Genomic DNA, 25,872 nt, shown 5'->3' with positions numbered 1-25,872 from the left:
TCCGAGCATTTCAGATAAGGGATACTCAACCTGTAGCTGGTTTAACATTTTGTTTGTTGCTATTAGGACCATTGGCCTCCTCTTAATTGCTCACTGTTAAGACCCCTGTTGTTTTTGACAGCGCCCTTAGACATGAACATCCTCCATGCTCTGTTTCAGATCAAAGTCAGTTCTCTTCAGGAGCGCTATGAAGCCTTCTGTTCTGACTCTCCCTCTGGGCAGACCCCTGCACCACTGAGCCAGAGCTAGGAGCAGGGTCAGTGGCCTGCTTCTCCCAGAGTGATGTTCCTAGCCTACAGACTGCTCACTAGATGGGAATGTTAGCCCCTAGTCTTCTGGGCTTGCCCCTTTCAACATGGAACCTCTACCCTACAAGCAATCTGGAGAGGGGCTATCAGGTCCACTATTCTTGGCCTGGTGTACCTGGAGCAGAGCTTGTGCCCTGTGAGTGGGGCCTGGGTGGGGGACGGGGGCCCCAGGCCTCTTGGCCATCCCACCGGAAATAGACTCTGCAACAGAGTTGAGAGGGATGATGCCAGTGGCCTGGGTTTCTCAGTATGAAACTGTAGCCTCAGACCGGGAGCTTGGAGTAGAGGCAGCCCCGTCTTCTTGGCAGTAAAGCTTCTGTCACACTGAGCTAGGTCAGGAATGGGGGAGGGCTGTGGCTCGAATGCCATAGACTTTTGCTTTTCTTACCAAGATTTAATAGATTTTCTTGAAAAAATAAATGTTTCTTCATTTGTTGTATAGACCTTAGGACAATTTCCAGAGACTTTAAATGGCTGCTTTTTAAAAACTAATTTTCATCAGTTACTGGGAAGAGGGCTCACCAATCTCCTTACACTTCCATTCAAAGTTTCTGTTTGCTGCCTGTTTTTGTAAATAAAGTTTTATTGGAACACAGCCATGTCCATTCACTTATAGGTCGTCTATAGCTGCTTTCAAGCTCTGATGGCAGAATTGATTAATTGCAACAGAGATTATATAGCCTGCAAAGTCTACAATAGTTACTCTCTGGCCCTTTTACAGAAAGAATTTGATGAGGAATGGTTTGCTGAGAAGAGTTTGCTAAGGAATGGCTGCGTTCTCCTTCTGTTCTCTTTGTGGAAACAGTGCTACAAAATTAGGTCATACAAAGAAGGGTTAAAGAGCATGCAGTTGGCCAGGCATGGTGGCTCACGCCTGTAATCCTAGCACTTTGGGAGGCTGAGGTGGGTGGATCACTTGAGGTCAGGAGTTCGAGACCAGCCTGGCCAACATGGCGAAACCCTGTGTCTACTAAAAAAAAAAAATGCAAAAATTAGCTGGGTGTGGTGGTGGATACCTGTAATCCCAGCTACTCGGGAGGCTGAGGCAAGAGAATCGCTTGAACCCAGGAGGCGGAGGTTGCAGTGAGCCAAGATCGTCATTGCACTCCAGCCTGGGGGACACAGTGAGACTCTGTCTCAAAAAAAAAAAAAAAAAAAAAAGTATGCAGTCAGAACTGAAGGAAAAGTTCTATCAGTCAATGTGTTAGAAATCATTGTTCTGTTTTTTGGTTGTTTGTGGTCATTGTCAGTTTTAAAACGTTTTTGTGTGATGTATTTTCTCATCTCAAGTCAATAACCCATTTTGCACCTAATTTAATTCTTTAATTTTGCAATCTTCTTCTTAAAGTGGGTCCCCTAAACTGTAGACGCTTCCTCCCCGTAGAGGAATGAGAGCACTGTGATCAGATTAAGATGTGGAATCGTTTTTCCTACATGCCAGCATTGGACTTTATTCCTGGTTTTTACCATGTCGGCATATTACTTGTCCCTCTTTTCCATAGTATTTCCTCTAAATTGCCTTTTTTGCTTAAATAAACCTTGTATGTCTCGCAGTCACTGGCCTGATACGCCAGTGGTATCTTTATAAACGGGCTGTGTGTGGGCACCCAGGAGGTGTCTATCCTGGCGACGTGGTGTGGTGTAGGTTCCAGCTGAGGGGACACAGAGCTGCTGGGAGGCAGGAGGGTGGGTCAGCAAGTCGGGGGCAGGGCAGGCCAGCCCCTCACTGTGCCTCTTACTGCCTCTGGCGGATGAGGCCTGTCTTCCAGGGGCTCTGAACATCTAGGGGTGAGGAGGGTGAGCTCCCCCTGTACCCCAGAGCGGGGCCAGGATGTGTCCCAGACACTGCAGACTGCAGAGTGCAGGACTGTCCCCACGGCCCGGTGTGAGGGTGAGTGGAGGGACTGGCTTCCTGTCTTTCAGCATTGTTTTAAAGGACACTGCATCTGGCTGACGCCTGACATCCTCAAACGGGACGGCAACTGGGGCGCTTGGAGTCCATTTGGCTCCTGCTCACGTACCTGTGGCACCGGCGTGAAGTTCAGGACCCGCCAGTGCGACAACCCACAGTGAGTCGGCCCCATGTTCCCCTGGTCTTCCCGAGTGGCAGCTGAGGGTCCAGGAGACCCTCTCCAGCCAGCCCTGCCCTGGAGGGCCCTGTGGCTGCACACCAGTTCTGGAGAGGTGCAGGGCAGGCTGCCCCGCCTGCCTCACCCTACCTGGGAAGGGACGACGGCTCAGGGGACGCTTAGCTCTGCCTCTTACCCCTTCCCCTGGCCTGGGCCTGCCTGCAGCCCACTCTAGACAGGTTTACTCTGTCTCTCCTGGCCACGGGCATGGAGGAGAGGAGGTAGGACCGAGCTGGGGAAATGGGGGTAAGTGGGGGTGCAGCACCCCGCCGGATGCTAGCACCTGGGCAGCTGTTTGCAGCCAGGTGAGGGCAGGGTCGGGACTTGTCATCAGTGTCTGGCTGCCCAGGGGAGGGACAGCCTGTGGAGCCGGCCCATGCCAGCTGCATCCCCATATGCTCAGCTACACCTCAACCCCGCCCGCCACGCAGGCCCCATGCCCTGTGCTGTCCTCCTGCCCCTTCTCATTCCTCCCACCTCACCCCACACACCCCGTAAATATCTCCCGGGCCCATGCTCCCTCCTCAGCCCACAGCCACTTTCTTATCCACACCCTCCACTCCCTCCTCCACTGCCTGTCTCCTCCTGCCTGAACGCTAGCCCCGGCCTCACCCAGGGAGTGTCCTGGGGGGGCTGGGGTGGAGGGAGAACCCCCCACAAACATCAGCGTTACGCCCGTCTCCCACCTGCGCGGCGGGCCCTTACGCCGCAGGCCCTGCCGCTGCTTAGACACACAGAGCTTCTGTCTTTCCTTTTTGGCCTGTCTGGTATTTTAAAGATTTTGATTTTGCCTGAAAATATTGACAACCTGTAATTTCACATTAGAAAAACAAAACAGATTTCCAGCCTCCAAACTGGGCATCACAGATGCACAGCCGGGCCCAGTTACCAGCTGGCGGGCAGGGCTCCGGGTGCGTCCCGGCTGCTGCGCTCCGGCCTCTGCAGCCGCTCCTGGGTCCTGTTCACTCGGGCTGCCCTGCTTGCTCTGGCCAGGCCTGAATTGGACCCTGGGGAGCCAGAGAGGGCCAGCAGTCACGGCTCTGGGGAGGGATCCCGCAGTGGGACAGCCTCCCTCAGCAGCACGTGTGAACACGCTCGCGCGTGGACCCCTCTCCTACCCCTGCTGTCCTCCTGCCCCAGGCTCCAGGCTGCCCTCCCAGCCAGGAGCAGACAGGGAGCGCTGTGGCCCCTCCTCAACCACCCTTGGGGCCTTTACACGGGACTCAGGAAGAGGTTGCTGGGCATTTAGAACCTCAAGAGGCAGTGTGTGGGTTGGTGCTGTTCCCAGTGAAGCGAAGACGTTACAGAAACTCAGCCCGCCTTCTCCGCAGGGAGAAAACCCAGTGGCCGTCGTACGTCTGCCTTGTGCCAGACACTTGCGAAGAACTGCAGCACCGCAACTCTGGGGCCTCAGCATGCCTCTTTCTGTGCTAGGCTCGGTGCCCAGGGCCAGCTGCAGAGGAGACTCACTCAGCTCCTGCCGTGCTGGGGTTTTCGCCCTGTGGGGGACACAGAACCTAAACACCCAATCACAGCTCCCTGTTCATTTCCAAGCCCAGGCATCAGTGCTGGGGAGGAGGTGGCACCAGGGCTGTGAGCAGATGCTGCCTCCCCACAGGAGCTCCAGGAGGGAGGATGTGGCCATCCTTTCCTATCCTTTCAAGAGCTTCACTCTGAGGCCTGACAGGCTGGGGAACTGCCCAGGTCTTACAGCTAGGACATGGCAGGGCAAGGTCCCTTTGCTCAGCAGAGCTGCCAGCCTGACACCTGAGACTTAGGGATCCCCCTAAAAAGATCTCACGAGGGCACCCGGGTGCTGCCTCTTTCCAATGGCACCGAGCGGCAAGGCCTTTGCTTTCTCCTCCAGCCCGGCCAACGGGGGCCGCACCTGCTCGGGCCTTGCCTACGACTTCCAGCTCTGCAGCCGCCAGGACTGCCCCGACTCCCTGGCTGACTTCCGCGAGGAGCAGTGCCGCCAGTGGGACCTGTACTTCGAGCACGGCGATGCCCAGCACCACTGGCTGCCCCATGAGCACCGGGATGGTGAGCCCTTCTGGGAGGCGGCAGTGGGGGCTCAGCAGGCAGGCCCTAGGGTGGGCAGGTGGGGGCTCGTGCCTCTGATCCTGCATGGGGCAAGGCTGCCGGGACCCTGGGCTGGCAGGAGAGCCCGCCCTGGCTGGTGGGGCTGCCCTGGCCCACTCCTGGGCGGGGCATTAAAGTTCCTAGCAGGGCTGCAATCCCAGAGCAGCCAGAACACCTGGAGTAGCTGAGGACACGGAAGAGGTGGCTGGGCTGTGGGCTCGGCAGGGGCCGGGCTGCTGCAGTTCACCATGGGTGGACGAGGCTTGAGCTGTGTGGTCAGCTCAGGGCTGAGGCCGGGGCTGACCCTGCCAAGGAATCTGGTGACCTCCGACCTTCTCTATTAGTCGGGACTCTCAGTTGCGAGTGTCAGAAAGTTGACTCCAACCGGTTTCAGCACTAGAAGGCATTTATTGGCTCAGAGACCTGAGGAGTCTGGTGGCCTTGGGCATGGCAGTGCTTGTGTGGCAGCTGGGGACCCTCCTGGGACAGACTGTAAACATACAGTCCCTGTTTCTCCTCCATGGCAGTTGCCTTAGCCCAGCGCCTGCTGCTCCCTGTGGGCCAATGCAGGGTTGGAGGCGACAGAGCAGACGGGTCCCCCTCTGGCAGAGGCCACAGTCTGGGGACCCAGCGTTTTAGTTGCCTCTGAGATAAAGGCTGAGAAGGGAAGGTTCCAGGGACCTGAGTCTGAATCGAGGCAGGCCGGCCTCATTCTGGATTTCAGAGATTGACTGAAAAGGATTCTTTATTTACTTTTTTTTTTTTTTTTTTTTGAGATGGAGTCTCACTCTGTTGTCCAGGCTGGAGTGCAGTGGCGCGATCTCGGCTCACTGCAACCTCCTGCCTCCCGGGTTCAAGCTATTCTCCTGCCTCAGCCTCCCGAGTAGCTGGGACTTCAGGCGCACGCCACCACACCCGGTTAAATTTTTGCATTTTTTGTAGAGACAGGGTTTCACCATGTTAGCCAGGATGGTCTTCATCTCCTGACCTCATGATCCGCCCGCCTCAGCCTCCCAAAGTGTTGGGATTACAGGCGTGAGCCACCGCTCCTGGCCTTTTTTTTTTTTTTTTTTTTTTGAGATGGAGTCTTGCTCTGTCACCCAGGCTGGAGTGCAGTGTGCAGTGGCGCAGTCTTGGCTTACTGCAAGCCCGGCCTCCCGGGTTCAAGCAATTCTCCTGCTTTAGCCTCCCAAGTATCTGGGATTACAGGCGCCCACCACCACACCCAGCTAATTTTTGTATTTTTAGTAGAGACGGGTTTCACCATGTTGGCCAGGCTGGTCTGGAACTCCTGACCTCAAGTGATCCACTTGCCTCTGCCTCCCAAAGTGCTGGGATTACAGGCATAAGCCATCTTGCCTGGCCTGAAAAGGGTTCTTTAGATAGCGACCCAGCAAACAGCCATTTGCAGCCGCAGGGGTCTCCAAGCAGGGCCTCGGGGATGTGAGAGCCGGGCTGCACCAACAGCCTGGCTGGCTTGGTTGGGAAAAGCTCTTCCAAAGTCCACAACCACCAGGGTCAAAGGCTCAGGAGACACAGACAGGAAGGGGGCTGCTGTCACCCACCCCTTTCCCTCTCTGTCTGCCCAGGAGGGTGGGCCACGTGGGGCAGGTGAGTCCTAAGACCCTTGTGGAAATTTCTCCTGCATGGTGCCTCCTTTGCACACACATGGGGAAGCCATCAGGGCTCCTTGCAGACCCCCAGCTGCTTCCCTTCCAGCCAAGGAGAGATGCCACCTGTACTGCGAGTCCAGGGAGACTGGGGAGGTGGTGTCCATGAAGCGCATGGTGCATGACGGGACACGCTGCTCCTACAAGGACGCCTTCAGCCTCTGTGTGCGTGGGGACTGCAGGGTGAGTACACAGAGGCCGGCACGGGGGGCTACCGTGTCAAGTCTCAGCTTCCTGGGTACTGACTTCCCCCTTTTCGGGGTATTGGGAAGATACATGAGGTGAAGCATACGAAGTGTCAGAAACAATGCCTGGACCAGGGCAGGCTCTTAGCAAATGTCTGTTTACCCCTCCCCTGTGCTGGGAGCCTGAGACTTGAGTATGCCTAGGACTCACCTGGAGAGTTTGGACTCCACCTCAGACTTCCTGATTCCACAGGTCAGGGTGGCGGTGGCCTGGGAGCATGAATTTTTAGGAGCATTTCCAATGCACGTGACCTACAGGGGACCCTTGTGAAGCAGGCCCCATCCTTGCACCCTGCAGGGCACTGGGCAGCTTCTTGCTGGATCTGGGTGGCCACTGTGAGGGTCACTGGTTTGGTGCTTTGTAGAAATGCCCTCCTCTGTTTTCTTTTATTATGATGCCTTTGGCTTCAATCTTCGGCTGTCAGGAAAAACAATCATGTGTCACCTTGGCATGTGACAGTGACATGAACATAGACTTGTCCCTGCCAGGCTCCCCCGAAAACAACTGGAAGCCTCTGCTTAGGGCTTGTGTAGACAGGACTGATGGCAGGGGTCATGGAGGCTGACTCTGGCTTGACCTTCCTGAGAAATAGCAGCGTTGGCAGGAAGGCACCTCTAGGGGAGCGGGTGCAGGGGCAGTGGCTGGGGGCTAGAGGCTGGGAGCTGGGGGCTGGAGCCGGGAGCTGGGAGCTGGAGCCGGGAGCTGGGAGCTGGGAGCTGGGAGCTGGGAGCTGGAGCTGGGAGCTGGGGGCTGGAATGGGGACCTGGGAGCTGGAGCCGGGAGGGTGCTCGAGGGCTGCTCTGCATTTGTTCCTGTGACTTCGGCAGGGCGGGGAGGCTGGCTCAGCCGGATCAGCCAGAGCCTGGCAGGGAGGCTGGGCTATACAGCTGGCTCAGAGATGGTGACACCAAATACTCCAAAACAAGAACAGGTGGTGTCTGCTCTGCACCCTTGGGATTTTAACTTATGGAGGTGGCCCAACGAGGACGTGGGGAGGCCAATGTCACTGAAAGGCCTCCTCAGGAAGGCAGGGCAGTGCAAGGAGAACAGTCAGGAATGGCCAGTTTGAATCATTCCAGTGGGCTCTGGAGTTTAGGGTGGTCCCCAGTTGCCTGGTACCCAATCCTGGGATGAGTTAGGGTGAAGGAATCTTGGTTTGATATGTGAGGCCTAGATAAAGGAGGTGCTTGGGGTATAGACTGAGGACTGGCTGGTTTGCATATGAAAGGTGTGTCCCCAGCCCAGTGCTAAGCCCAGTACCCTTAGTACTGGGTAGCCCTGGGAGGGGTAGTCTCTCCCTAGACAGGAAGATTTTTAAGATGTCAAAATATCAAGACATAGGAAATTTTAAAAAAACAAAAACATAATTAATACAGGCAGCAAGCATGGGAAACAGTTGTAGTACAGGTAGCTTTAGATGGCAGCTGTGAACATGGTTGTAAACCTAACGGGGAGGGAAGATCACTAATGCACTATCTCCGTGGGTGTGGCTATCACTTCACTCCTGACATTGATATTAAGGAAGGATAGGGGCTGGGCGCGCTGGCTCATGCCTGTAATCCCAGCACTTTGGGAGGCCGAGGAGGGCAGATTATTTGAGGTCTGGGGTTCGAGACTAGCCTGACCAACATGGTGAAACCCCGTCTCTACTAAAAATACAAAAAAAAAAAAAATTAGCCGGGCATGGTGGCGCATGCCCGTAATCCCAGCTGCTCGGGAGGCTCAGGTGGGAGACTCACTTGAACCCGGGAGGCGGAGGCTACAGTGAGCCAAGATCGTGCCACTGACTCCAGCTTAGGCGACAGAGCGAGACTCCGTCTCAAAAAAAAAAAAAAAAGGAAGAATAGGTTAAATATGTTATTAATGTTGATTTTGACAGGTAATAGCAGTTGCTCAATTTTGCATAATTAAGAAAACATAAATATTCATGCAGAACCTAATACCGGGTCAAAAAATAATATCCAACTGGATTCTGTCTGTTAAAGAATATCAAAACTTGGCCGAGCGCGGTGGCTCAGGCCTGTAATCCCAGCACTTTGGGAGGCCAAGGCGGGCGGATCACCTGAGGTCAGGAGTTCGAGACCAGTCTGGCCAACATGGTGAAACCCCGTTGTACTAAAAATACAAAAAAAATTAGCCAGGCATGGTGGTGGGCACCTGTAATCTCAGCTACTCGGGAGGCTGAGGCAGAAGAATTGCTTGAACCCAGGAGGCAGAGGTTGCAGTGAGCTGAGATTACACCATTGTACTCCAGCCTGGGCGACAGAGCAAGATTCCGTCTCAAAAAAAATGTAAAAATAAACAGCATCTCCCGCTTGCCAAACATAAATGTTTACCAGGCCAGGGACGGTGCCTGCCTGGGCCTCGATGAGTCCCCTGCCCACGACCAGCCGCACGCACAGGGGCCCAGACGGAAACTGCCAGGTCGAGACACTGCTGTAGGTGGCAGGCAAGGTCCGTTTAACTCATGACTAGACACACTCTGATTCTGGAGATAATAAAAGACGAGGCCAGGCGAGGTGGTTCACGCCTGTAATCCCAATGCTTTGGGAGGCCAAGGCAGGAGGATTGCTTGAGGCCAGGTGTTCGAGACTGGGGGCAACATAGTAGGACCCTGACTCTACTAGCCAGACGTCTTAAGTCCTGACTGCATCCTCCCCCAACAGAAGGTGGGCTGTGACGGTGTGATTGGCTCCAGCAAGCAGGAAGACAAGTGTGGCGTGTGCGGAGGGGACAACAGCCACTGCAAAGTGGTCAAGGGCACGTTCACACGGTCACCCAAGAAGCATGGTGAGTGAGTCCCTGCCCTCCACGCTGGAGCCTGGATGCCTGCAGCAGCTCATGCCCAGACAGCTGCAGGCCTGACTCATCCTGGGGCTGTCCGGGCTCATGACTATTCTGGGGAGTGGGAGAGGTCTGTGACAGTGAGGGGAGGGAGAATCCTAAGTCGAGGACAGCCCCAGCTGGGTGCCAGGGCGGGTGGGGAAGAGGAGAGTGGGGGCCGGGGTTACAGGGGTCAGAGTGGAGAATGCCAGTGTATGAGGATGCCCGGGTTGGGCCTTAGAGACTAGGCCGGAAGCAGCAGCTTTCCTGGTGGCCCGTCTCAGGTGGGTCCTCAAAGCCCGAGAAAATACCAGGGTCCTGGGAGAGCCTCCAAAGGAACTGCCTTCAAGAGCGAGGCCCCTCCTTGGATTGTGCGAATTTGAGCGGCCCCTTCCCTTCTCAGTTTGCTGTGTCTTTCCACATCAAAAAAAGGTTACATCAAGATGTTTGAGATCCCTGCGGGAGCCAGACACCTGCTCATTCAGGAGGTAGACGCCACCAGTCACCATCTGGGTGAGTCTCAGAGCCAGACAACTCGGCGTCCTCAAGACCTGGCTCCTCTGGGATCAATGGGCAGAGTGCCAGGGGTCAGGGGTCAGGGGCCTGGGTTGTGCAGCCATGACCTGAGCCAGGGCAGCCCCTCCCCCACCTGTCCCTCTGCTAAGCCCACCTAGGCCCTTTCCCAGGGTCCTCCCCTTGTGGAGAGGCCAGGGTTTGGGATCAGAGGGCTCCGCTTGGTAGCAGCTGTGAAACGACATATATGCAAAACACGTGTCCCTCAGTCTACAGGATGACTCCCTGTCCCCTGTTCTCACAGTCAGGGCGGGAAGGCCCCCTGCCCTCGGGAAGGCAGGCGGGGTCTGCAGGCAGCAGGGTCCCGGGCAGCCCTCCCATCCCCTCAGCAAGGCCAGCTGGCAGGTGGGGGCACACAGTGCACTTACATTTTCAATTCACTTAATTTTAAATTCAAGAGATTCCTGCTAAAATAGGGATCCTGGTATCTCCTGAAAATATGGATGTTCTCACACCTCTGGGTGCCCCTTTCCACGAAGCAGCGCTGCCTGGGAGACCACGCCCTCCCAGGCCACAGGAGGCTCTCAGGACCTGTCCACCCTCCCCCTGAAGGTGCCTGGGCCCTACCTTCTGGGAATTCATGGGCCAAGGTCAGAAGTGATACCAGGAACTGCTGGGGCCCCTGGATAAGTCCCTTCCCCAATCTGAGCCCCACATTCATCCCCATCCCCAGGAGGCTGGACAGGGTTGGGGCTCCCACGCTGCTGTGGACCAGCACCCACGCTCCCTGACAAACACACCATGCCCTTTTATTTTATCTCCCTTTTGTTTTATTTTATTTTGTTTTTATTTAGAGACAGGATCTCACTCTCTTTTGATACTCATTTTTCTTTCTTAATTTTTTTTTTTTTTTTTTTTTTTGAGTCTTGCTCTGTCGCCCAGGCTGGAGTGCAGTGGCCTGATCTTGGCTCACTGCAACCTCCACCTTCTGGTTTCAAGTGATTCTCCTGCCTCAGCCTCCCAAGTAGCTGGGACTACAGGTGTGTGCCACCATGCCCAGCTAATTTTTTGTATTTTTACTAGAGACAGGGTTTCACCGTGTTAGCCAGGATGGTCTGCATTTCCTGACCTGGTGATCCGCCTGCCTCAGCCTCCCAAAGTGCTGGGATTACAGGTGTGAGCCACCGCACCTGGCCTTTTACTTAAGAGGAAACTTTTGATTGCTACCCTAAATACAAAAACCTGTACCACTTGCCTGAAGCAGAAGGTGAACCGAAAAGTCAGTTTCTGAACAAAAAGACATTTCTGTCCCAACACTGCTTCCTGCCACTGCCTCTGGGGCTGAGGTCACTCTCTGTGGAAAGGGAGCAAGGGCTAGAGAGAAGGCAGGGACCTGTGGCACCAAGCAGAGGCTTTGTTTGTGAGTGGACAGAATTACAGGGGACGTGACAGGGAATGATTCTCTCACTAGTGCCCTGTCTGCGGCCCCACTCACATCACCCAGCTGCCCTGCAGCAGCCACCCCCCACACTGCAGAAAGCATGGGGCTTCCTGGCTAGCCAGGTCCTCTGCTCCAAGATGACCTGAGTGTCACCCAATCAGGCCAGGCCTTTTCTGGGGCTGTGGGGAGCTGCTGGGGCCTTGGCTGGGCCATGGTCCCTGATGGGGTGGGGGTTCTGCTGTTTCAGCCAGACATATGCTCACCCCATGGCAGGAAGCCCTACCCCAACAGGGTCCTGTGCTCGCCTGTCCAGCAGATGCCCTGCACCGTGTAGAGACCCCTCCCAGCCATCCTGCCCAGGGTGGCCTCTAAGTGCCCACTGAGTGCTCCCAATAGGCTGTGGGTAGGTGGCCTTGACAGCTACTGAGTGGCTTCCAAGGGGAGCCAGCACCTCCAGGGCTGGTGGGAGCAGAGGATGCGAGTCGAGGGTAATCTGGTCCCAAGGGAGCAGTGATGGGCACGCAGGGCTTCCAGAGTCATTTGGGCTGTCATGGCACAGAGGAAACTGGCCGGGGACAGCCAGAGAGACGAGGGGTCCAGCTAGCTGCCCCCCACTCCCCGACCAGCCCAAACCAGTGGGCGTGGGTCCTGCCCTTGGGTGACCACAATGGGGGACTTGGTCTTGCCATTCTCAGCCGTCAAGAACCTGGAGACAGGCAAGTTCATCTTAAATGAAGAGAATGACGTGGATGCCAGTTCCAAAACCTTCATTGCCATGGGTGTGGAGTGGGAGTACAGGGATGAGGACGGCCGGGAGACGCTGCAGACCATGGGCCCCCTCCACGGCACCATCACCGTTCTGGTGAGTCCAGGCAGGGCTGGGCCCAGGCAAGGGTGCGGGTGGCCACTGGGGGAGGGATGGGGGTGCCTGGGACGCTGAGCCTCCTGACCCTTCAGGTGACACTCTGCATGGTCCCTTTGGCACCAAGGGGCTCTGACTTGGTCAGAGCCAGGAAGGGACATGCATCCACGAGTCGGGGCTCTGGACCCCACATGACCCCTAGGTGACCTTGGGCACACTCTCCCTTTGAGGGTTTCGGTTTCACCATCTGAATGACATTCACAGCTGCCATCAGCATGCTCGTTGGAGTGTGCTGTTACATTGGAACCGGTGACACTCTGGGAGGTGACGCTCAGGGTCTGGGAAGCTAGTTGCCCAGACCCAGGTTGAGCTGGAATGTGTCTCTAACCAGGACGGGACCCCAGATCTCCTGGTTATAGGAAAGTACCAAGGGGGCTGGATTTTCAAATCACTTTTTTTTTTAACCTAGTTTCAAGGAGGTCAGATCACTTTTTAAAATTTAATTTTAACTGCATAGGGATATATTTTGTCAAAAAAGGTACATATCACAAATAAGGCTCCCGTGCTCTGGAGCCCCTCCCCTAAGGTGGGCATGCTGGCAATGGGATTAATCCACCAGCCCCCAGCGCTCCACACATGGGTGCACCTGTAAGCAGGTGCAACAGTGAGCCAGGTATGCCCCGTGTACCCCATGCCACCCTGCCTGCCTCGCCTGCAGTGACTTCTGGCCCCCTGGACGTGCCTTTGGTGACCTACCTGCGTCAGTGTGTGAGCAGTTGGTCCTCAGTACTCACGGTTTCTGTATTTGCAAATTCACCTCCTCACTAAAATTGATTTGTGAGCCCCAAACGGACACGCACAGAGCGGTGAAGTGTGAGTCGCCTGACACATGTGTTCCCAGCAGAGGTGGGAGCAACTCGGCACGCTATCTGCTGGTTTCTGCTCTCATCCCACAAACAGGGGTTCTTTCTGCACTCTGTTGAGTGTCACATACGTCACATTTTCTGCTATTTTGGGGGCAATTTCTCTGTTTAAAATCACCCTGAGCCTGTTGCTGAAGCGCTGTCCAGTGTTCCTAAGCCCAAGAAGCAGTGTGTCTTAAGAAGAAAATACATGTGTTGAATAAGCTTCATTCAGGCATGGGCTGCAGTGCTATTGACTGTGAGTTCAGTGTTAATGAATCACAGTAAATATTAAATAAAGTGTCTTTAAACAGACTCACACATAGGCCAGGCGCAGTGGCTCATGCCTGTAATCCCAGCACTTTGGAAGCCAAGCCAGGTGTATCACCCGAGGTCAGGAGTTCAAGACCAGCCTGGCCAACATGGTGAAACCCCATCTCTACTAAAAATACAAAAATTAGCCGGGCATGGTGGCAGGCACCTGTAATCCCAGTTATTCGGGAGGCTGAGGCAGGAGAATCGCTTGAATCTGGGAGGCGGAGGTTGCAGTGAGCCGAGATTGTGCCACACTATACTCCAGCCTGGGCTACAAGAGTGAAACTCCATCTCAAAAACAAAAACAAAAACAAAAAAATAAACAGACTCACACATAAAACAAGGTTATATATTTATCGGGTAACAAAAATGTTGAGACAGAGGCTCACAGGAACCTCACCCTGTGCCCCCTGGGGTAATGGTTCCGTATTCAAGAATTTGGTGCTCAGGGCGACTTCATGGAATGTAACTGCCATGAATGATGAGACTCCTCTGGAGTCGGCCTCGGCTGCCGTTCCTAAGCTGGCTGGGGAGGAAGCATGGAGGGCAGGTCAGGCACATCAAGGCTCTTGGGCTGGCGCAGGTCATCCCGGTGGGAGACACCCGGGTCTCACTGACGTACAAATACATGATCCATGAGGACTCACTGAATGTCGACGACAACAACGTCCTGGAAGAGGACTCCGTGATCTACGAGTGGGCCCTGAAGAAGTGGTCTCCGTGCTCCAAGCCCTGTGGCGGAGGTGAGGGGGTCTCGAAGTTGGGGACCTGGATGACATGAGGGTGGCCACGAGAAGGTAGGGGGCGTCCCTGGGGTGGGGTCAGCGTGAGCAGGAGCCGAGGAGCCACAGCAGGGACCTTTGCCTGGGTGGGCGAGGGCTTAGCGGCACTGGAGGGGCCGGTGGGTGGGTAGGAAGGGGGGGTGCTGGGACATTGGGTCAAATGTGGCCGAAGGGTGTGTGGGACATGGACCCTGTATTTGTGGGCCTGCTTCAGTGTGGGGGTGACAGGCTGGCCTGGCAGGAGGTTGATGTGTGGACAGCTCGGAAGGATCACGCCATGGCGTTGGCAGGATCGCACAGGCAAGACTCTGGCAGTGCAGATGACACCCCCAGAGGCTTCTCCCTCTGTTCACTGGGAAAAGCCTCCCAGATGTTTCTGGGACAGGGCTGAGCACAGAGGGGTCCTACCCACCCTGGACCCCAGAGAGTCTGCAGTTGATGGGACATAGGACCCAGAGGTGGACAGGAAACACTGATCTGTTCTGCGTGCTCCTGGGGGCTAGGCGATACCAGGCAAGTGGCCAGGACAGTCCTCCCTCGATGCCATGCTGGGTCCACACCTAGAGGACAAGGAGCTCACCAAGAGGTGGGGTCACTCCCTGGCCCAGGCAGATGGAAGGGTCCTCTTTCAGGGCCCCTGGGCACCCCCGGCCCCATACCAGGCCTGGATTTCATCAGCGCATCCACCCCTGGTGATTCCTGAAATCTCCTGGGCCTGTCTGCTCTTCCCATCTTCCTGTCCTGGCACCTTCCTCTGGACTGGCCCTTGTGTGTCCACTCTCACCCCAAAGTGACCTTTTGAGGGAACACCTCAGACAGTGTCTCTTCCTGGTGTCATAGTCTTCAACAGCTTCCTCTGCTCTTAGGATAAAAAACAAAATTCTCCTCATGGCCTCCAGGGTTGGGGCAACTTGTTGGCCTCTCCCGGTATATTTCCACCCTGTGCCTCGCCCCCGGGTCCTGGCCACGCTGGCCTTGAGGGCTTTTCCTGGATACACCGTGTCCCCCCCTTGGGGCCTCTGCGCAGGCTTCTCCTCGCCTGAGCCCCTCCACCGCCCTTCCACCACGTCAGCCTCCCCAGCCTCTGCTTCCTGGGACGCCTCCAGGCACCCAGAGGAGGTCAGGCTTTATCTCCGTGCTTTCTTTGGTCTTACCCAGCAGGCCGGGGTCTCGCAGCCTGGGCATCACTGACATTTTGGGCTCTGTCACTCGCCACCACGGGGGCTGTCCTGTGCACGGTGGGGTGCCGAGCAGCATTCTTGACCTTTGCTCACCAGATGCCAGTGGCACCCCTTCCCCCAGTTGTGACAACCAAACATGTCCCAGACGTGGCCAAATGTCCCCTGCTGGAGAAATTCACCCGGGTTGAGCACGGCTGCTCCGGGCCTGTGGGAGGAAGCATGCGGGCTGCGGGCCCAGTGCTTGCCCGGCTCCTGGCTTGCACCCGTCCCGTCCCGCTGGGCACCGGCTCCTGGCTTGCACCCGTCCCGCCCGCTGGGCACCGGCTCCTGGCTTGCACCCGTCCCGTCCCGCTGGGCACCGGCTCCTGGCTTGCACCAGTCCCGCCCGCTGGGCACCGGCTCCTGGCTTGCACCCGTCCCGCCCGCTGGGCACCGGCTCCTGGCTTGCACCCGTCCCGCCCGCTGGGCACCGGCTCCTGGCTTGCACCCGTCCCGTCCCGCTGGGCACCGGCTCCTGGCTTGCACCAGTCCCGCCCGCTGGGCACCGGCTCCTGGCTTGCACCCGTCCCGTCCTGCTGGGCACTGGCTCCTGGCTTGCACCAGTCCCGCCCGCTGGGCACCGGCTCCTGGCTTGCACCCGTCCCGCTGGGCATGTGAGGTCAAGGCAGACGCGGTGCCCTAGCAGTAGAGAGGAAACAGGGCCTCCACTCTGACCCAGGAGCCCAGTGAGGGAGAAGCAGCCTAAGGGAGAAAGTGACCTCTCTCCCGCCTCTCGCCCCTCCACCTGGGGCTCACCAAGGCCTCCCCCAGCCAGCCGCAGGCTTGGTGCCCTGCCCACCCTTATCGCCATCACAAGGGTGAGCAGGAAAATGAGGCCAGCGCTGCTGCTGCAGCCCACCCCTCCTTGCACCCTTGGGCAGGGCGTGCTGCCCCACCGAGCCCCTTCGAGCTCTCTGTCTTCAGGGTCCCAGTTCACCAAGTATGGCTGCCGCCGGAGGCTGGACCACAAGATGGTGCACCGCGGCTTCTGTGCCGCCCTCTCGAAGCCCAAAGCCATCCGCAGAGCGTGCAACCCGCAGGAATGCTCCCAGCCAGTGTGAGTGCCCCCAGCCAGTGTGAGTGCTCCCAGCCAGTGTGACTGCTCCCAGCCAGTGTGAGTGCTCCCAGCCAGTGTGACTGCCCCCAGCCAGTGTGAGTGCTCCCAGCCAGTGTGACTGCTCCCAGCCAGTGTGAGTGCCCCCAGCCAGTGTGACTGCCCCCAGCCAGTGTGAATGCCCCCAGCCAGTGTGAGTGCCCCCAGCCAGTGTGAGTGCCCCCAGCCAGTGTGACTGCCCCCAGCCAGTGTGAGTGCCCCCAGCCAGTGTGACTGCTCCCAGCCAGTGTGAGTGCCCCCAGCCAGTGTGAGTGCCCCCAGCCAGTGTGACTGCTCCCAGCCAGTGTGAGTGCCCCCAGCCAGTGTGAGTGCTCCCAGCCAGTGTGAGTGCTCCCAGCCAGTGTGAGTGCCCCCAGCCAGTGTGAGTGCTCCCAGCCAGTTTGAGTGCCCCCAGCTCGGGCTCCCACTAGAGGAGACAGGCCAGGGGCCACCAGGGGCTCCCATGCTTGGAGGTGTGGGGCCTGGGCCTGGCATCATCCGAGGCATTAGACCAAGTCTCTCCACCACATTTCATGGAATCTAAGATGCTGCAGGGCAGGAGGCGCACCCCAGCTTCAGACCCGCCAAACTGAACAGTTATGTGCATCTTAGAGATGACAAGAAACAGGGATGCCCAGATGGCAAAATGGAGGTTCAGAGGCCCAGGGCTTGCCTCCTGGCCCTGTACCACAGGGTAGATGTTTCTTAAGCAGTGGCTTTGACGTTCAGGCCCTGGGGCTGGGCCCAGCTGCGTTTCTGGGTCCAGGGACCTCAGTGGGGAAGACAGTTGGTAAATGGGCAGGTGGGGGCCACATAGGAGAGGGTGCTGAGGGAATCCACATTGCTCTTGAGCTCTGCCGAGAAGGATTTGTGATGTCAGCAGAAGGTGAGGCCAGGTAGCAGGGCCCAGACCCTAAGGAGCTGGGAAACCTCTTCAGGCTAGGGACCTCCACAGCCACCAGCCCCACCAGGGCCTCCCAGTGGTGACATGCATGGGACTCATCATCAGTAGGACCTGGGGCAGCTGAGCCTCAGTTTCCCCTCTGTGCAAGCCTGGATGGCCAGCATCTTAGTGAGAATAAGAAAAGGTGCACCGGGGAGGGGAGCAGGCTGCCCTCTGTTCTCGCTGTCTACCTGGGCTGCAGGGAGCGGCGCTGGAGCTCAGCCAGGCAGGTTCTCCAGGTGCTGCAGAAGCCTGACTGTGCGCCCTGTGCCCTGGCAGGTGGGTCATAGGTGAATGGGAACCATGCAGCCAGAGCTGTGGGCGGACAGGCATGCAGGTGCGCTCCGTGCGCTGCATTCAGCCCCTACACAACAACACTACCCGCTCCGTGCACACCAAGCATTGCAATGACGCCCGGCCCGAGAGCCGCCGGGCCTGCAACCGCGAGCTCTGCCCTGGTCGTTGGCGAGCCGGGCCCTGGTCCCAGGTAAGCAATCCCCCGATCCTGTGTCCTCAGCTCCCAAACTGAGCTTGGGTGGGACTGAGGTGACCAGAGCATTCACCTTTTGGCATGTGGGCCTGGATGTAGCTCCTGTCCTGAGCCACATCCCATGGGTTTCACGGCACCAGTGGGTGCCACGTGGTCAGTGCTGTGCTAAGAAACCAGTGGAATGTGTGTCTTTACTGCACAGCCAGAGGCTTCTGTATGATACGGGGTCTGGAATCCCAGGAAACTGAGGGTAGCCCGGGCTCCAAGGCCCAGTGGGATGTTTGGGGCTCCAGGATCCTAGGGGACACCTGGGTCTCATGCAGAAGTGGGAGGGGTCTAGGAGGCCAGACAAACTTGCAGGAGGGGAGATGAACAGGGCATGCTTAGGCTTGTGCTGGGAGAAAGAATGAGGATGGACTGAAGGGCTACAGGGGTGGTCCTAGGGGCAGAGCCTGAGAGCCAGCTGAGGCCAGGCCAGAGCTGACGTGAGCTCTGACAGCCCGGTCACATGCAGGGCCCACGCTGGCAGAGCTGGAGGAGCATGTGTCAGGGGCTCCCCAAGACCACCCTCAGGCTCAGTAATCCACTAGAAGGACTCACAGACTCAGAAGTGGGACTCGCAGTTGCAGGGGCTTACAGTGAAAGGATACGGAGTAGAATCAGGAAAAAGAAAAGTCACAGGCGAGGAAGTTGGGAGGAATCTAGGTGCAAGCTCCTGGTGTCCCCTCCCAGTGGGGTCACAGAAATGCCCTGAATTCCCCCTGCACCCATAAGTGGCCATGCATGTGAAATGCTGCCAACCAGGGAAGCCCACCAGAGCCTGGGCGTCCAGGGTTTTCAATGGGGTCAGCTACATAGGTGTGACCTCAGACTTTAGAGGAAAAGCAGGTGTTCCCATCCATCAATGTTGGTATGAACTACCCAGACCAACTGGTACTGCGTGACTCAAGGCCTCAAGCATGTAAAAGCACTCTTAATAGGTGGAACCCTCCATGAGCTTGGAGCTGCACGAGGGCCAGTCTTGAAAACAGGCGTTGGCCGGGCACAATGGCTTACGCCAGTAATCCCAGCACTTTGGGAGGCCGAGGCGGGTGGATCGCCTGAACTCAGGTGTTAGAGACCAGCCTGGGCAGCATGGCAAAACACTGTCTTCACAAAAAATAATTTAAAAAATTAGCCAGGTGTGGTGGTGTGTGCCTGTACTCCCTGCTCCTCGGGAGGCTAAGGTGGGAGGATTGCTTGAGCCTGGAAGGTGGAGGTTGCAGTGAGCTGATATCGTGCCACTGTACTCCAGCCTGGGCCACACAGTGAGATCCTGTCTCAAAACCAACAACAAAAGAAAAAAACAAAACAAAACACAGGCCTTTTTTGGGAATGTGCAGGCTTGGAGCAATCCAGGTCTGCTGAGTCAGCCTTTTCCTGCACATGTGATGAGGACTGGAGAATTTTCCTTGGGCAAGGCTGGGCGTGACTGCTTCTTCTGGCACCTCCCTGGTCAGTGTGGTGGAGCAGTGGTGGTGCTGCGGGCTGGAGGAGCCAGTGAGGGCACTAGTGGTAGAGCCTCGTGTCCAGGATTGTGGGGAGCCTACTGGCGCCTCCTAGGCTGGGTCAGAGCTTTCCCAGTGCCCCACCCCAACCCCTGCCCAGGGCACAGCAGGTTCTCCTGGGCCTTGGACCTCCTCCAGCCAGAGAAGTGAGGCTGTCACTGAGAGCCCAGCAGCGCCAGGCCTATGCCAGTCTGTATATGGGCACTGTCACACAGCAGCTCAGAGATACAGGCATGTGGGTCCCTTCTTTAGAGCCCCAGGAGATTGGGGCGGTCCCCGAGGGTGGGGCAAGGCAGCCTCTAACCCTACTTTCCCCACTGTCCCACACCTCCTCCTGAGCTCATGGGTCATGTGCCTGGGGACTGTGGGCTCCTCCAGCTCTGCCAGTGCGGGCCCTGCATGGGAGGTGAACCCTGCCTGGTGACTCTCCCCCTGCAGTGCTCGGTAACCTGTGGCGATGGCACCCAGGAGCGGCCAGTGCTCTGCCGCACCGCGGACGACAGCTTCGGCATCTGCCAGGAGGAGCGGCCTGAGACGGCGAGGACCTGCAGGCTTGGCCCCTGTCCCCGTAAGCCCCCTGCAGCCCCTGCCCCTGCTCCCAGCATGCAGCAGCCCAGGACGGGGGTGTCGGAGGCTTGGTTCAGGCAAATCTGGCTCTTCCCAGAGAGTAGCCGGACTCACCATCTGTGAGCATGGAGAAGCGGAGCACTGAGGCCAGGTCTGGGACCTTTGCCTGGCAGGAAACGGAGGCAGCTGTGTGGAGCTGACTCGCCCCTCCCTGCTTTCAGGGCACTGCAGACTCACGGTGACAGCAGGACTCAGCCAGCTAGGGAGTGCTGGTGGCTATGGTTTAGGGGGTGCCTGTGTGAATAGAGGGACACCTGCGTGAGTAGGGGGTGCCTCTGCGAGTAGAGGGTGTGCTCTGTGCCCTTCGAGGAGAACCAGAATACCTACCGCGCACAGACGCCTGGCCAAATGCTATACATGTGTCACCTCTAAGGTCTCCACACAGCTCAAGACTAGACCCTGCCTGCCACAGTTCCCTTCTGTAGAGGAGGGAGCTCTGGGGGGTCTAGGCACCTGCCCCCAGCTGGGGAGAGTGTATCCAGGATCTCTCATTCCCCTGGCACTGCTCTGTCCAAGCTTTCTGGGAGCTCAGAGCTCGAGTCAGCAGGTGGAACCCGGGGGAGCAGGCAGGGTGCAGGGGCAGAGGAGCCGGCCCAGAAAAGGAGGCGGCAGGGCCTGCATGCCAGGGCAGCGAGAGAGACGGGATAGCTGAGACCCAGCTGAGACCCAGGATGCTGTCAGGACGGGCAGGAGGTGGGCGTGGACTTGTCAGCAGAGGACCGTTTGTCTGCCCAGGGAGGCGGGGAGGGGAGGGCCTTGAATGACGCTTCCCCAGGACCCCGGGAGACCTGGAGCCTCTCTGCCTGGGGTGGGGGCCCCAGCCTGGTGCCCTGCAGCCGCAGCCCCTCTCTCCTCCCTTTAGGAAACATCTCAGATCCCTCCAAGAAGAGCTACGTAGTTCAGTGGCTGTCCCGCCCGGACCCCGACTCGCCCATCCAGAAGATCTCGTCAAGTAACCGACCCGTTTATAACTCTGCCTCTGCCCTCCAGTGCATGCCCTGCGCCCTGTGGAGCTTGCCTTGGGCCCCCCTCCTCTCTGTCTATGGAAAGCTCCCCTGACTCTCCGGGCGCGCTCTGGGGTGACCGTTTTCTCCCGGGCCTCTGAGCTCGGCGTCTGCTCCGGGCCGCGCTGCCTGCTGGCGGGGCCAGCCTCGCCCAGGCATGGCAGGGGCTCGGGCCTCTGCTGGGGCCGGAACCTGGTTGGTGATGGCTTGTAAAGGGGCAAAGATCTGTCGTGGTTGCAGGAGGGGCCGGTGGCCAAAGGGCGACCCTCCGGGCCGAGCCCACCCCCAGCCCCGCCCACCCTTGAGGCGCGGCCTGGGGGGTTTCGGGGGCGCGGTCTTGCGTCGTCGTGGGGGACCCCACCCTGAGTTTCCGGCACTGCCAGGGGCTTCCCGGCTGCCACCGCTGTCGCTGCTGCTGCTGACCCTTTGCTGAGCGTGTCCTTCTGACTCGTGAAACTATGGCCTGCTTCCACCCGGCCCTCGCGCAACTCACAGCTCCTCCCGGCCCTGTCCTGCGGGGGTCCGGTCACGGAGGCGGCAGAGGGGCGCGTCCCTCCGGGGCGGGACGTGGGGACACTCCCCACCTGCATTGTCCGCCCATTAGCCCCAATGGCCTCTTCTCATCTCGCGCACAGGACCCCCTCCGTAGGGCTGAGAGAGAGTGACTGTCGGGTGCGGGCGTGCCTCGCCTACCGGTGTGAACAACTACAGAATTACCTCAATTTTTATTGCTTTTTTGCTTAGAAAAACTATGTAGAAAATGCCTTAAAGTTGAAAGGTAACAGGATTGGCTGCTAACTGCTGCTTCAGAGGGGGAACGTGGCCCAGGTAGAAGGCAGGGAAGGTGTAGGGGAGCTGGTGCGTTCATCCACCTTTTGCCAAGGTTAAGGTTTCCAAGTGCAGACGGCTTCTCTCCTTGGGCTGAGCGGTGCGCACGGCCCGTCTCTGCGGACTGGAGTCTGCCCTGATGCCCACTGGGCCAGTCGGCGCTGACTGTTGCATGGAGCCCCCGAGGGTGCTCCACAGCGCGGCCTTACACCCAGGGGGCGACCCCCTGGGCCCTGAGCCGCGATCCATGTAGCACTCCTCCCCGCCCCTCCACCCCAGCCACCGCCTCTGTTCACACCGCACCCCTGCCGGGCGGCCGGCCCCTACTCCTGCGGCTCTGACTACTGTTCTGTAAATAACTGGTGTGCACCTGCGTACTAATCTCACGACTGTTAACTTCCAACTTTGACAAGGCCATGCGAGCGACACGCGCGACTGGGGAAGGTGCAATACTGTCCTGGGCATATGCACTTTGGTTTTTCAGGGATATTTTATTAGTGTTTTGTATGTATTTAATGACGTATTCTATAGGTTCCATTGTCGTTGCTTTTCTGGTTTTTTTTTTTATGAGACGTTAGCGTGTGCCAAAGTGACTGTGAAAATGACCTTTTATTCTTACTAATGATGGAAAGACCTCCTGTCATGCATCCCACAAATAAACTCAATAAAAGTTCCATAAAACTGGGTGCGTGGGTTTGGCAAGCTGATGGCTCCTTCTCTTTTTCGTGGCCCAGACACTGAGGAGTTGTGGGGCCTCACTCAGTAGCATTAATTACCCCGGCTTCTGATTTGAATGACTTTACTGCCCCAATCCCCACTGCCCAACATAGATACTTAGGGCCCCTCCCCAGGTATTTTCCAAAATCTGATAGCAAACCGTGCAGACACCCCACCGTGACTCCGGGTTTTGCATCATGTCAAATGAGCACCTCGCAAGAATATCTAGGTTCTATATGGAGGTATCCTCGTCAGGAAAAGGGCCCGAGATGGGTTTCTCCTCAACCTGGGAGCAGAGCTGGTGGAGTGGGAATGTGGGGTCAGTAGCCCAGACATTGCTGTTCCAGGTCACCTGCCATGAGCCACCAGCAGGTCACTACCCTGGTTCCAGGCACAGTTCTCAGCCTTGGGCTACTTGTTCAGGAAGGGAGAGGTGCCCATCTGGCTCAGGTGGGGGTCTAGGCCAGCCCCGGGAAAGCCCAGGTCAGGAGAGGGGCAGGGCAGCGGTGGCTCTCTGGGCAACTGGCCTGCCCGTGTCTTCCAAGGTCTTCCCAGGCAGCCGCAGGGCCTGTGTTCTCTCACATTGCTGACAATGGCCAGAAAGAGGGTCTGGGTTCAACAGGGACCTCCTGACCTGGGGCCCGGGCTGTGTCATGCCCATGGAAGTCTCACTCCTCCCTTTTCTGTACCACTGAGGAGTCCCACCAGGGAGAGGGAAGAAAGCGTGGAAGGCCATGAGAGAGAACAGTGGGGAGCAGCCCAGCATCATGGGGACAGGCCTTGGGCACAGGGCCAGGCACAGGGGCTAGCCTGGGGAGGGAGCAACCATGGTAGCGATGGCTGAGTTCAGCCTGCCCAGAGCTCAGATCATTGATCATCAAAAGGAATCGCAGCTTAAGGGAGACAAGAAGCATCAGGGAAAATTGGGTCTGACAGTGCTTCTCTCCACTCAGTCTCTCTTCCCAGAGATGGGTCAGGAGCAATTCCCGCTAAGAGGCCCCTAGGCCAGAGCTAGAGACACCGCCTACAGCCCAGGTGCCGAGGAGGGCACATCTGGAGGAGGGTGCCTCTTGCTTTTTTAACCAGCTGCATGACCTTTTGAATGTTGGCATGGGTGCCTGAGCCTACCACTCGTTTACTGAGAAATGAGAATGAGGTATTCTCCATCCAGCATTTTCCAAAGCATGGGAAATGGAAGGTGATTCGGTGGTGCATAAACATAGCCGGGGCTGCACTGCGCTGAGCGGTCCCTTCCTAGTTCCCTTTATGCTTTACAGTGACCTCAGGAAGAAAGCCTCACTTGCTACCAGCTTTAGCCTCTCTCACATTTGCTCATTTCCCTTCAGCTCAGAGCTTGGCAGGCAGGAGTCTCTCTAGAATTCGATGAGTTAAAGTTTGACTTTGAAATTGACTTAAAAGGACTTAAAACTTTTTTTTGTATTCCTATTTTAGGGTTACCTTTGTTCACTGCAGTAGTTTTCCATGAGTGGTAATAGTATAAGGTCTTCTCCTAAAACAAATTTTAAGTGTAAAAAGGAGTAATTTAAAGGATATGACTAAGCAAATAATAATGCAGGTGCTGTTCAGGTGTAGCCCACAGTGACTTAAGTTTATGAAAACTGTGTTTACTCTCAATGGTTGATTGTCATTCACTGGAAGACAATAGGTCTCACTACTTGATTGCTACTGGAAGTGGCCGAAGACCGAGTATTATAAAACCACAGCGTTCATCTTGGCGGAGAGGCATCACCAGTCATTGCCTCAGGCGCATCACTCTTCTCTGTGGTCCGTGATAATACTTAAAAATGCACAAACCTGGGGTATCTTTAAGATCAGTTGGTCATGATGACTTTGAAATTTTTCTAGGCTATTTTGAAATTTTCGTGGGCTATTTGCATAGTCAAGCTCTTGGCCAGGATTTTATTTCAATTTTGTATTTATTCATTGACGTATTTTTATTTTTTCAAACTAAGAGCAGTGCTGCCCACTGTTGGGAGAAAATCAGACATGGAACTCCAGTATGTAGACCAGGTGGAAGGGGGACCCCACCTGGGGCTGCCGCCCCTCACTCAGTGGACATTTACGGAGCACTGTCTCGTGCCTGGCTCTGACCTAGGCGTGCACTTGACCCAGGCTCAGTCAACCTTTTCTGTAAAGGGCCAGGTAGTCAATATTTTGGGCATTGGAGCCCACGTGGTCTCTGTCACAGGACTCAGCTCTGCCTTTATAGTGGGAAAGCAGCCACAGATAAGAAATGCATGGGCCGGGCACAGTGGCTCACACCTGTAATCTCAGCACTTTGGGAGGCCGAGGTGGACAGATCACAAGGTCAGGAGTTCGAGACCAGCCTGGCCAACATAGTGAAACCCCATCTCTACTAAAAATACAGAAATTAGCCGGGCATGGTGGCGCACACCTGTAGTCCCAGCTACTCGGGAGGCTCTTGAACTCAGGAGGCAGAGGTTGCAGTGAGCCAAGATCACGCCACTGCACTCCAGCCTGGGCGACAGAGCAAGACTTCATCTCAAAAAAAAAGAAATGCATGGGCATGGCCCTGATCCAATAAAATTTTATTTATGAAACCAGGTGGAGGGAGGGACTTGGCACACTAGCCGTAGGTGGCCCACCACTGTACCAGGCTGATGTGATTCCTGCTTTTCAGGGATCCCAGCCTGGTGGGGGAGACAGTGAGGGAGTGGAGATGTGGATAAATGTGTAACACCAGCCTTATCTGTGTGAAGGAAAAACCATGGGCAACAGGAGAGGGGGCAGTGTGCAGCCGGGGTGTCCCTCCCAGCACCATCAGGCCCAGGCTCCCTCCTTTGTCAAAGCCTATGGGGTAGGGAGTGGGGAGGCCGCCATCAGCTCTTATCCAGAACCCCCTGTGTTTCCCTGAGGGTGGGGCTCAGTGATTTCACAAACCAGGCTGCTGGAGAGGATGGGGTGGGGCAGGGATGGGAGCTCTGTGTCTCCTCCACCCACCTTCAAACAGTACTATCATCAGCAGTCTGAGTCTATCTGTTTCATATATTGGGCATCTGTGTAAGATTTTTCTCTGAGAAAAGCCTTCTGCCAGTTTCAAAATCCTGACAGCCACATCTCAGGATCTTCCGATTTGATTTCTGGCATCTCCCCTGGGCACCAGGCTCTCACCCTTCCTCCTTGGCACTGTGAGCATGGTTCTTGGGCTCAGTGTCAGGGAGATCCCCGCGTCTCCTGATGGCCGATGGGTTTTAACTCCCTTTTCATGGTGGACCCTGCAGCCAGTCATGTGTTCTCCTTGTTTTGGCCACTTAGAAGGTCAGGGCGGAAGTTGGGCGCCCTCTGATG

At 56.7% G+C, this 25,872-nt stretch overlaps 1 protein-coding gene across 2 annotated transcripts in view; it reads left to right on the top strand.

Moving 5' to 3' along the window:
- Window positions 1-25,872, top strand: part of ADAMTS2 (ADAM metallopeptidase with thrombospondin type 1 motif 2) — a 236,687-nt gene that overhangs the window by 205,406 nt on the left and 5,409 nt on the right. For both annotated transcript variants that reach the window (XM_054487637.2, XM_054487638.2), the window contains 11 exons: window positions 2,232-2,377; window positions 4,305-4,480; window positions 6,239-6,372; window positions 9,102-9,225; window positions 9,691-9,771; window positions 11,908-12,074; window positions 13,875-14,034; window positions 16,218-16,350; window positions 17,609-17,816; window positions 19,805-19,934; window positions 20,856-20,945. In XM_054487637.2, coding sequence (XP_054343612.1) covers window positions 2,232-2,377; window positions 4,305-4,480; window positions 6,239-6,372; window positions 9,102-9,225; window positions 9,691-9,771; window positions 11,908-12,074; window positions 13,875-14,034; window positions 16,218-16,350; window positions 17,609-17,816; window positions 19,805-19,934; window positions 20,856-20,945 — 1,549 coding nt within the window. The remainder of the gene's footprint in view (window positions 1-2,231; window positions 2,378-4,304; window positions 4,481-6,238; window positions 6,373-9,101; window positions 9,226-9,690; window positions 9,772-11,907; window positions 12,075-13,874; window positions 14,035-16,217; window positions 16,351-17,608; window positions 17,817-19,804; window positions 19,935-20,855; window positions 20,946-25,872) is intronic.

The sequence above is a fragment of the Pongo pygmaeus genome, chromosome 4, assembly GCF_028885625.2.
Source record: "Pongo pygmaeus isolate AG05252 chromosome 4, NHGRI_mPonPyg2-v2.0_pri, whole genome shotgun sequence".
Taxonomy (NCBI): domain Eukaryota; kingdom Metazoa; phylum Chordata; class Mammalia; order Primates; family Hominidae; genus Pongo; species Pongo pygmaeus.
Note: the sequence above shows the minus strand (reverse complement) of the source record. Positions and strands in the feature narration are given on the sequence as shown.